Below are 12,776 nucleotides of genomic sequence, written 5' to 3'. Positions count from 1 at the left end.
TTCAGTCGCATGATTTTTCCGTATTCGCTATGTGCAATAATCTGAAACAGCGCCACCTACATGGCAAGAAGGAGGCGATGCTGGATAACACGATTACATAGCCTGTTATGGGCTGCAAACTTCGTTAATTGTTTTTTATAGTTTCAATGCATTATTAATACTTAAAGTATTGATTTTCAGTGTCAAGAATTTGTTTCAAACAGATAACAACTATTATTTTACAGTAAAAAAAAAAAAATAAATAATGTAACAAAAAATTGTTTTCTGTTTAAAACAAATTCTTAACACTGAAAATCTATACTTTAAATATTACAAATACATTAAAACTACAAAAAACAATTAACAAAGTTTGCAGCCCATAATAGGCTATGTAATCGTGTTATTCAGCAGCACCTCCTTCTTGCCGTGAAGGTGGCGCTGTTTCAGAATACTGCACACAGCGAATATGTACAGAGAATTGCAGAGATGGGCACTTGAGAAATTATGGGCCATCACGCATTTTCGAAAGATATTAATACAAACACATAACTGTGATGGCCTCGCAGTTCCTATGCTAAATTCACGGGAGACAAGAGAGCACTGTCTCCGACTTTTAAACAATTACTATCACAAGACTTTTTTCCGTCAATGTAATTGTGATCTAAAGGTTAGTGTAGCCTTTAATGAGACCTTACATTTTAATAATGTTCTATTAAAACTTGTGTTTTCAAAAATTCATAGTACAGTTTTATGGGAAAAAGATTTGACTGAGTGTGCTATTCACTTCATGCTTTGTACCTCGAAAAGGGAAAAAAATTTTTACATGATTTTTCTTTGACTATAGAATAATAGTTGTGTTGAAGTCTTTTTTGTGATTTATTTTATTTTTGCATATTTATGGTATTATTTTTTCGAATACGGAGGCAAATTAAACACAAATTCAAAAATCGAGAGGGTATAGACGATTTTTGGTGTATAGGTAGTGAGACTTTTTTCATCATGAAATCTTACTTCTCTGTCGTACAAAACCATAAAAATAGCTCTCACAAAAAAAAAAAAATCTTTTGCCCCTTTTTTTCTAGACTTTCTTCGTTTCCAATACATAGTATACAATTTATTATTGGTGATAAAAAGTTTAAAAGTAGGCTCTGTGTTTCATTACTATAGCAGTTAAGAAATAAGTTCCCGCAAACAAGTGCATTGGATTTACTCATAGAATAGAAATGTACTGCAAGGCATTTGAAAAACCAAATTGGCTCCAGTTGACATTTTTTTTTGAAACGCTGGTGCGTGCAACAATTCTATCGAGGATGATTCTGACCATGAAATAATCTCGATCAACAATACTTCCCTTCAAAGTAATTGCTTCAGTTGAAATATCTATAAAATGAAATTTTGTAACTCCTTTTGTACAATTTTGCAAACAACAAAATGACTTGATAATTAGTCATCGGGCAAGAGGTGCTTGTTGGCAAAATGCACAGACGGGAAAAGGATGTGGTGAAGTTAGCCGACGGAAATTCGCAAGTGTGGGGCGAGGCCTCGGATGGTCGAAGACGATCACGAGTGGCGGAACTACAGGAGCCAAGTGCTTTTGGACGCTGCTCCGTTCGAGAGTCGCGAGTCGAGCCATCCAAGCCAAGGAAGAAAGAGCAGCCGAGAGAGGGGCGGCCGGGGGAGCGGAGGACGGAGACACATATCGGGAAGCGCATAAAGGCAGAGACTCTTTGGGAGTTGCAAGACCTCTCAACGCCTCTTAAGGCTCCTTTTTGTCTCTCGGTCCCGGGGCTTGTCAACGAACTCTTGCTCAACCGCTCGAATGATCGTTCACAAGCGAGAATGTCTGTCAAGTGCCCACGCGAGTCGTCAAAAGGCTGCACAATTGACTCATTGGAACTAGGCAGTGCCAGTTAATCATTTTTTTCGTTCACGCTGCAGTTACATTATCTGGACACCCATACGCCGATGCCGATCCCATTGTTATAATTGGGGGGTTGAAACTGTACGTAATTATTGTGGCCTTGGACAAAATTTCTCATGCCAAAAGAAGTTCCACTTTGAAAAACATCTAGAGCCCATCTGTTGTTGTTTTTCCTCATCGCCCCTAAAAAAGTGCACGTGGCCTACGTGTGTACGCTCGATGTATCCGTTGGGTGGCGAGCAAGCCCAGCAGAAGCCGGACTTGCACCGCCAATGCACCCATTTGCAGCACCTCCCTTGAGCCGAGACGTCGGGGGTGTACATTGTGTATAGGCGCGGACTAACGAGACAGCGACACGCGAAAAGGCCGTGCCTTCGGTAGCCCTTATATTCGTCCAAACCGCTATGACAGGGGTAAGGCACGTACACCTACGTGTATATATATAATATCGTGTATGTATCTACATCGGCAATCGGTCAGCTGATACGTAGGTATATGACTCTCGCGTGCTTCGAGCGATTAGCGTTGCATCGGTATACCTGTACATGTACATAATACACATGGGCCCGTGGAGGAACAAGCCTTTTCTCCCACCCCCACTACACTGCGGCTCGGCAGGTGCGACGTTGGCCGTGTTACAGGGTGTATACCGATGCACGAACGTGAGAGCGGACGTTGAAGGTGTGCACTGGAATGTCGAGCATCGACCATTTCACCACCTGCATGTATGATTCCTGTCTACGTGGCAATCTCTAGTGCACAAAGTTCGATGATTGGAAGGTTTCAGGTGTGAATGATCGAGTGTTCTGTTTTCAAAAAGGAATCGAAGCGCATCCTTATTGCTCATTTGTATACCGTTTGAAAGGAAAAAAATTGCCAACGCAGGATACTTGTTGAATTTCATACGCTTCAATAACTATACGCTGCAGTCAGTATCAAATGAACGATACTGATTATACCAACGATTAGTTTCATGGGGGCCGATATAATTCTCTATTTAATAAAATACCAAATTTACCGACGTTGCGTTTCGCAAGTGAAATACAATCATCGTACCCACGTACGCGATGAAATCGTTTTAATTTATGCGCGTGGAAAAAAATTGAGGATTTTTCAATTTTCGCTCCGTGATTGCGCCCCGATTTATGAGAGTATGTTTTATTGATCGGTAAATTGCGCGCTATTTAATGTATACGGAGGCTCGACCCAAGTTGGTCCATTTGACGACTGAAATTTATCTTGAACATAAAATACTTTATGACTCGATTCCGAGTGAAATCATTGGTAATTTGTGAAAACCTTTCATCTGTTTCAGGTATGTATGCCCGATGTTGTCGTTTTCTCCAAAGCGATCCTCGTGTCGTCCAGCCGGCGACGAGCCTATTCCGAGAGGTACACAGGTATAAAAATGGCAGGAACTGGAATTGGGGGAAAAAAGGTTAATTTCACCTAATCAATCAGAGCGAAGCTCGAGAGCCCTTTCACGTGGTCCAGCCGTGCAGAAAAAGTCGACACGGCTCAAGAGACATCAGCTTCGTCTTCGCGGCACCTAATAATCGCCAGTCACTCGCGCAACTCGGAAAATATTACTGTGGAGCCATCAAACGGAGAGTACCTCAAAATGGAGAAATGGAGCTCCATCGCGGCGAGTTTCGGTCTCTCTTTGGTAAAAAACACCACTCGCTTTTACGGGGTGTACGCGTATATATGCACCCAAGCCATTTTCGTTTGGCTGATTTTAAGACCCAATCTCTATACAAATACAATGGTAACGGTTCGGTGGAAGTGACTAAATAAATATGATTATCTCTGTGGGCGCGAGCGAGGTAGGGCAAAGAAACAAAAAAATATCACCGGCTGGACTGTATTCATGCGTATCCTCGTTCCTCTACCCGATGTGTGCGGAGGTTAGGTATATGACGTAAGCTCTGGCTCCAAGATAAGTATACATATATAGGTAAACCGTCAGCGACTCCGCGTCTGTATAATATATAATGGCCGTGTAGCTGTAACTGGCAGGCGCTCACGAGTTTATTTAACATATTACTGATTGCTGTATTGCGGCAAAGGGAGACGACGGGGAGTTGGTACATCACGTATACATTCCTGGCTTCGCGTAGCCTATTCCAGCTTGGTTTATTTTTCTGCCTCTCTTGTTTCATTCGACTAAAACGAGCGCGCTGTTAACATTTCGTTATCAGGTCTAGCGTTATTTGTATTTTTTGACTTGCAGCACGCACTAAAATTAGGTATATAATTATGCTGCACCTTAAGAGAAAACGAGAGCTATCTCTGCACGCAGAAACGAATTACAGGAATTTTTACCTTAAAAGCAACGGTAATCCTGTGATAATTTGTCATTACGTAAATTTTTACCGTAGATGTTCATGAACTTTTACCGTAGTTTACAGTGATTTTTATGGTAACTGTAAAATTTATCCAAAATTCACTATAATTTTTACTGTACGGCAACAGTAAAATTTCCCCTGAAAGAGTATATATAGCTATAGGCTGCAGGGTCACGTTGGCTGGAGGGGAAGCACCTGATAAGTTGTCTGCTAAAGCGCTGACTAACCTACAAATTGTAGACCTGTGCGGATATTTGCATTAATAGAATTGGTACATAACGAATTGTTGGACACATGATACAGTACTCCTTCGCTTATAGCCATTCATAAAAGATACCCGTACTTTCATCTATACGTTGATCTCGGTAATACAAATGTTACGTCTATCTCGTTCTCTCATACAGGTTATATAGCCCACTACAGTAGACATCTGGTCAGCCCTTCCCTACAGCCCACGTGACCCTGCAGCCTATAGCTATATGCACTTTCAGCGGAAATTTTACCGTTGCCGTACAGTAAAAATTATAGTGAATTTTGGATAAATTTTACAGTTACTATAAAAATTACTGTAAACTACGGTTAAAATTCATGAACATCTACGGTAAAAATTTACGTAATGACAAATTATCACAGGATTACCGTTGCTGTTACGGTAAAAATTCCTGTAATTCTTTTCTGCGTGTGCGCTGCCCAGTGGAAAACGATCTACTTACCCTCGCTCGTGGTACAAATCAAACACGAGCTTGCGTCTTATCGAGTGTGCCTCGTCTCGTTGTTCATGTTGTTTTGAAAAATGTCAGACCCACCGGAAAAATAATCAAACTGCATGTTTCAATCTCCTACGTAGGAATTAAAGAGCAAATCACGTCGTGTATCGCCCAAAAAGATCCACACGAGCTATTTGTCATCCAAAAACAGAGATTCAATCTCAAGATCGGATTAGCATAGCGGTATATATGTTCCACCTATTGTCGTACTCCTCTTCGCGAAATTTCAACGCACACGCGCTTCCCTTCCCCATTTAAAAAGAAAAAGGTCGCACGGGACAAAAAAATAGAGGGGGGCACCGAAAAAGAAGCTCCTCACCGAGCATAACAAAACAGTGGCAAAACAGAGAAGAAAAAGGATGGCAGGGAGGATGAGCTCGAAAAGAAAAAAAAAAAAAAAAAAAAAAAAAAAAAAAAAAAAAAAGAGAGAGAGGGAGATAAACACGCAGTGTACAGAATCGAGGAAAAGGCGTGGCCCAAAACACAAGGAAATCCTACAAATACTTTTTCTCTTCTAATACCTGCTGCAACACCTCGCATCTCAGAGAGAGAGAGAGGAACAACAAGAAAAATACTGCTGAAAAAACGTGTTTTCACCCCCCCTGAAGAAGATAGATACCCCTCGCCTCTAAGATCCTGACGCACCGGGTAAGTATACATATAGATAATACTTGCGTATTGTGAGACTACGGGAGCAACGGCATTCTTTCGGCTCACCTTGCTCCCCTCGCGCCAAGCGTATAGGTAAAGTATACACAGCGCTTATTGAGTCGTGACTTTCATTCGATTTCCCCGCGTGGATCAAGCGCCTCTTAACGGACGTGAGCTGCATGCGCGACCTCCTCCCCCCCATGCATGGCTCGCGCACACACGACACGCGTATATGTATATATGTATATATGTATACACAACCTTGGAGATCTTATCCGTTTGCTCTGGAATAGACGTACGCGCGCGTATGATTGGTTTTGCATAATGTCGGCAAACACGCGCCCCAGTGGCCTCAGCCATCCGATGTATACATTCAAATATTGGCTCGCATCTGTAGGCACTCGCTGTCGATTGTAATTGTAAATGAGGAGCTCGAGCGCCTGATGGAAAATTCATGCAGCTAGTGCGTGCTTGTACGGCGAATTCCTTAGTCCCTTCCAGTGCCATTGTTTTGTTCATTTTCTTCAATAAAGGTGTATTATATCGACGGCTCGGTCGAACAAGGCGCCAACTCGATGTCAACGATGGACCTACACTTGCAGTTTTGTACGAAAAGGCAGCCAAATTAATTTCATTTCACTGACCTCGGTGTTGGGCCTCGGAAAACTCTATCCTTTAGATGCAACATTCTCCCTGTACCCGCATGCTCGCTTAGCGTGGAAAGACTGAGAAAATATATAATCGCAAGTCCACCTTTCTCCGTGCCATGAACCAATGCTATATCATATACGTACACAATTTTGTTTAAAACATGAAGCTCGTCACCTAGTATCTGCATGTATGCAAAGACCGAGCAAAGAGAGCATAAACACGAGCCGTCAAACGTGCTGCCGCTCCAGTCTCACACGCGCTCGGTAAAGCTCTCGGCACTAAACACCCTTGTACACTGAGAGAAGTGGTGTTAGAGAAAGTGTTACAACTATAATAAAAATTACTATATTTTATAGGAAAGCTGAGACATACTCGCCATATTGTGGACATTACTATGGTACATAGTAAAACCAGATTATATTAAAATTTGTTATTTCGACATAGTAATTTTTACTTAACTCAGAAAAAATTTTTATATTCGAGTAAGAGAAGAAAAATGAGTTTTATATATTTATATATATATATATATATATATATATATTGCCCAGTGAATATATATGTTTATCAGGAAATTAATATATATATCGATTTAAATGTATATATATATGTATATATATGTTTTTCTTATTGTACATAGATTTTGGTATATTTTAAAAAAGATTTGTAGCGACTGGGATTTCAACCTTTATCCTTGAGCTTTCGAGTCAGGCTCCGCAACTACTAGAACACGGGACATGATGTCCGTGCGAGTGTGAATAGAGTACATGTGGGAACGTTTACTGTTTATTATACACACAATAAAATTAAAAAATCAAAAGGTTTTCTGTGGACCACGGTATTAACAACGGATAGTTAGTCGATTCAAAACTAATTGTCGGCACGTATCAATTTTTAACCCTGATAAATCAAATAATGTGTTTCTCTAAATATTTACATTCGTATAACCTTCAATTTGAAACTCAATAGGCGTATATACCTATGTACATCTTACGAAATTACTTTCGAACATAGTAATTTTTACTATACTGAATAGCAATGCAGTGGAATGAGAAATTTTACTATGTCACATAGCAAATTCTACTTTAGAATGTGGTACGTTTTAAAACGATTACAATAAAATTTATTATGTCGTGTCGCAAAAATTGTACTGTCACAATTTTTACTATGTTATAGACATAGTAATTTTTATTATGCCATGAAATAATTTTTGTAGGGCTACTGCATGATAAAAATTACTTAAAATTTAATCAAAATTATTTTAAACGTAATAATTTTGCGTAATTAGGTGAGTATAGCTTAGCTTTCCTAAAAATATAGTAATTTTTAGTACAGTTATAATACTTTTTTTAACACTACTTTTCTCAGTGTATACATGCGCCAAACGCTCGTAATCCTATATTCTTTTCTCGCGTGCTGGTGATCGTCGACTCCTTCAAAGAGTTGGTACATTATGACGTCGCCTCCACCTACGCAGCCCCTCACCTAATCCTCCAAGAGGTTATCTGTTTCTCGAGACTTTGCTCGAAGATCCAAGTCCAAATCCGATTTCCGAGCACAACAGCTTGTAGTTGCGTTTTCCGAGCTTTCTATACGCGCATCTGCTTCCTTTACCGATCCTCTCTGTGCCTTTTGTTTTATTCGTCCTCCGTCTAACGCCGCTTACGGAAAATTGCTCGGCTTGGAAGACACGCCGATCTAGCGACGGTAATTTTTCACGCTCGTCGCAATGATATATTATTCTAAACTATTATTCCCCGAGAGTGATGATGATGATAATAATAACGTACCCTCTATCTCTCCATTCACGCATCTCTGGCGACTGTCTTTGTGACCCCGATCTTAGGAATAACGCCAGCTCGACACTTTTTCCCGCGCCTCAGCTGCGTCGGCAGCTCTGCTCTTTATCGCGGCCGTGCCGTTTAAATTTTTTGTAGTCTGCTCCCGCTCGCTCTCTCGTCCCTCTCTGTATATACATGTATATGTGTATGAGTGACACTTGCCTGGCGCCGGGTCAATAGAGCCGCGCGAAATTTTTATCGCCTGCCCCGCGGTACCGGAGCAAAAAAAAAAGAAAAAATACCTACCTCGCCGCAGCGCGTGTCCTACGTGGAGCTGTTTATTAGGTATACCTATGTCGCTCGGACTTTATCTTGCGAGTGAGTGCGGGGCGGGGGGGTCTCACTTGAGTCGTTGATCTATTTGCTTCCGCGTGCTGCATCAAAGTGGCATGACCCAATTGTGCTTTATATGGTAATACATAGGTATATTTACATAAAGTACAAGTACGAAGATTTTTTTAATAGTAAACATCAAGTTGTCATGTTTACTATTTCATTTACCATCATTTATGAACAGATATGTTTTGCAAGTTTTCATAAGTAAACATATGTCGAATATTATATGTAAGTGGTAGCGCGAGCGTATACGGATTATAAGTAGCATAGGGAGAGAAAGAAGCAACGACAGTACGCGTAGTGAGGCCGAGCCAGGCGAGGAAATGATAAAGGTTTCTTGGGGATGAGATGACTCTCTATCGAAGCGTGAACTAGATCTGATGCGTGCGACTAGAGAAATTAAAAAATTTTTTTTTTTTAAGATGACTTTTCCCGATTTAATTAGAAAGATCGACACAACTATCTGTGTAAAAAATGAATGAATCAATGCTAAATAGTAAGTAACAGGTACCTAATTGACAAATAAGTAAAATTGAGAGCAATACAAACGTCCAATTGATTCTTTGTAACAATCATGATGACTAATATTGTTTTTCGTTCTCGTTTACAATACGAAGCAGTTACCAGATCGAGAAAAACAGTCGTTTTCATGCACTTTATTAAATTTGTTAATCAATTTCCGGTTGACCTTCAAGTCGCTGTAATAACCGTGTACTAGTATAAAAATACTCCGTACGTATTGTAATAATCTTCTTGGCTTCCTTATACTGGTTGTCGAATAAGAAAAAGTTGTTAACCCAAAATATATATGTCACCAATATTTTAATACACTTTGTGCAGCATAGAAATCGCTAGACACATCAACCTACTGCACACGCAAGATTTTCATGCATAACGTCATTAGTAACAACCAATCTGCATGTGCGTCCTGTCTTTTGATCCAAATGATGAACTTTTTTTTTCCTCATTTGAGTAAAACTTTTACTGTAATTCTCTAATTTATGCTGCGTGAAGCAAAACGCATCCTCCTACCCCAAAGAGCTCGTGCCCCGCTGGAAGTACGCTTGGACGCAAAAGCTTCTCTCGGCTGAGCGAAATATCAAGCTTCAATCAACACGGCAAACAAAAAAGGCCCAAAGTTCCCCCCCCCCCATCCCTTTGCTCTTAAGCAAGGGAAAACCTTGTAATTGAATAACGCGATTCCGGCGCGAAACTCCAACAAAGGACTACGCATGACTTACGAGCCAAGAAATACAGAACAGCGCGCGTTAAGAATTCGACTCCCTCTGCTCTCCCCCGGAGAGCTAGCACGCGCTCGTGTATACACGTATACGCTTCCTCATTTGCAACGGCAGAGCCGCGGCTCTCCCCTTTCGGAAAAAATGAGATGCCAGGGTGCTCTTTAGAGGGAGGGAGGGAGCGAGCCTTCCCGTTTGCTCACGTGTCGCTTTAGCGAAAGTGAGCCCCGTGGAGCTGTTAAAGGGGAGGTGGCTTGGCACACGATGCGAGAATGAAAAACTTCTGATTGGGTTTGAATAATGAAAGAGCTGTTGCTTTTGTGTTTTCCTTCTTCCCTTTTTTTTCCCACAGCACTCTTGTGTCGTTGCTGTTGTTACGAGCGCTAATACACGCGCGTGACTGTTGCCAGCTTTTTTCCCCCCAAGTGCTTGTTTGAGCTTGGCTTGTTTTCGTTGTTTCCCTTGTTTCTTACATTCCTACTCTCAATCTCGATTGCCTCGAAGAGCTTAACTATTTGATCAATTTAACATGATACCATAAATTTTATGGTACATAAAATCAGTGGAAGAAAACTCTTGTGAGTAGTGGCTTTTATGCATTATTACGGCAAATAAAAATAAGTGCTTCCAGAGTCAAGGCTTACCCAACTCTTACATTTTACATGGTTGAATTCCTTGATTAACTATATAGTTCTCTTGTTTTATTGATGCATTATGAAGCTCGGACTCGGGCACAGGTACTTTTTACAATTTTTGCTGTTACTGTAATGCAGAATTTTTACTGAAAAACCTCTTTGATTCTACTACTTGTAACACAGTGTCTGCTATGGTTGTTTTTTTCAGCAAGAACAAGATACATAGAGTAACTTTAAAGGAAAAATAATTTTGATAAGAAATAGAGACTTGACAATAAAATTCTACTTTAATATCTTAAATATACTGCAAATGTCTTTTCCTAGTATTTTTTCAAAGGGTACACGTGATGTTAAAAAAAATTATCTTTTACAAAATTAAAAAAATCAACAAAACAATTGTGCCCAAATCCGATGGAGCTCAGCTGTTGGCAGCATTTTTACCTTGGAGCCATCCTCGGATATTTCAGTAACGGTATAACCATATTCAGTTGAGAAATTTCATTCAACGCGCATCGGTCATTACTCACGCATAATGCACATACGTATATCATAGGTATCGTGCAGGCATAGCCTGACATCATTTTGTAGAGAAAAATCTTTTTGTGGAAAAGCTCTTAGGCTGCAATACAGTCCATGCCAATTATTCATGTTACACGGAGGCAGGCGTACATTCTCGCGAACCAAAACAGCTCACGGGGCATTCTTCCTCTCCTGCACGTGCCTCGCGTTCTCATGCGACCTTGCGAGCCCGGAAGAAAAAATGCTCGGGAAGGGAAGAAAGGAAACGCCGTGGAGGCAGAAACGGAGGATCGAGCGGGCCTCGCGGAGAGAAAATCGAAGCGCACCGCACAGCCATCGGTCAGGCAGCTCTCTCGAGGGAGCGCCGGCGATTGTACAGTTATTCCCCTACAACTCGAGCCGAGAGCTCAGGTGTTGTGGCGCAAATCCGCGCGTGCTCTCGTATACGCGGCTGGAAGCGATTTCCCTCCCTCCGTAGGAACAACTCGATCGCCCCGTCTCCTCTTTTTCCTCCCAGTACGGGTTCCGCGGACCATAATACAGCCACGCGGAAGGTTGCACGCTTCCACTTCCCTCCCGCGGGGGAAAAGGAAGAGGGATGGGTATTATCCGTAGGGTAGCGCGGGAACGACTCGCTCATCAAAATTACTCTCTGTCGGAGGACGACTTGAGCTGCCCATGCGCAGGTGGGCCCTTTGTATACGTATATATCTCTGCTGGGCGTGGAGGAGCGACAAATGGAATAAATCATGTTACGCGGCCTGCTCCGATCGAATTTCCTCGGGTCGTCGTGTTCCCAAGTTATAAAAATTTCCCTCTTTACTCTCCAGTTGTCGTGCGTACATATACATACATACGCGCCCACTTGCTTTCCTCCGAACGATCGGTTATTATACCTGCGAGCACTACATTGACACGGGCCGCGTTGTTACCCCTCACACCTATATTTGCAACTAATGAGGAAATTTCAGTCCGCAGAGGCTATAATTCGCTCGAGTTGGCTTGGATTATGGATCGGCTCCATTTGTTACTTCGCATAATACCTATGCGTGTATAATGCATCTAGTATATCCCGTTCCGTTTCATGAGTTATGAGCTCGCATGCATTCTATAGGGGGGAGACGGGTGGTAAAAAGTTTATTCACGTTTACGTTTCATGGGCCCACGTTGCTTTTTTCTCTCGAAATTTCCATTGTCGGTGTTGTTCATCGTAATACAATGAACCCTGAAGCATCGCTATATAGAACTGTAAAATGGCATTGCGACGTTAAAACCACTGCGTAACACCACGAGTGCTCATGTCAGAACTTTGATTTTCTCGTGTCGACAGTTTCGTAGGCGTAAAGATGTTACACGCGACAGCGATCGACTGAAAATCAATTTGAATCTCGGGCATTCACGGTATATGTATCACGTAAGTTGTAGCACTTGGTGATGGTTTTTACGTGCAATAACATACTCGTAGGCTTTCTTGGATCAAACTTTCATGGTATATACAGAACTTAAGTCTCCACCTAGACATTATATCGTATACGTCTTTATGTGGGTGGAAAAATATGGCAGAGAAGGCGAGGAGCGAGGGTCCGTTAATACTTGTCTGTCATTATAAAGCCATTTCACCCCTGCGTGCATGAACATACCAGTGTAAGCACCTAGATCCATTATGTACGCAAGGATACGAGCCAATTTTGCGTAATAGGTATATCGAGTAACGCGCGACTAAGCGGCACAACAGCAACGCTGGCAGTTACGAGGCATATATATATATATATATATACACACACTGAGATTGGATGCGTGCGGAATCTCCTTGGAGCTCCTGGAGCAAGCAGGCAGTCTGAGATGCCCCCTCGACTTAGCAGCGGTGCCTATAGATACCTCGTTAAGGGGGAG

General features: G+C 41.7%; 1 protein-coding gene across 1 annotated transcript in view; it reads left to right on the top strand.

The window, feature by feature from the left end:
* The first annotated feature begins 3,529 nt into the window (after positions 1-3,529).
* LOC106636713 (fasciclin 3) overlaps positions 3,530-12,776 on the top strand; it is a 255,150-nt gene continuing 245,903 nt past the window's right edge. The window contains exon 1 of the mRNA XM_089592489.1: positions 3,530-3,566. Coding sequence (XP_089448615.1) covers positions 3,530-3,566 — 37 coding nt within the window. The remainder of the gene's footprint in view (positions 3,567-12,776) is intronic.

The sequence above is a fragment of the Copidosoma floridanum genome, unplaced genomic scaffold, assembly GCF_036245765.1.
Source record: "Copidosoma floridanum isolate Cflo_tuat_1 unplaced genomic scaffold, Cflo_Japanese_pri ptg000018l, whole genome shotgun sequence".
NCBI classification, from domain to species: domain Eukaryota; kingdom Metazoa; phylum Arthropoda; class Insecta; order Hymenoptera; family Encyrtidae; genus Copidosoma; species Copidosoma floridanum.
Note: the sequence above shows the minus strand (reverse complement) of the source record. Positions and strands in the feature narration are given on the sequence as shown.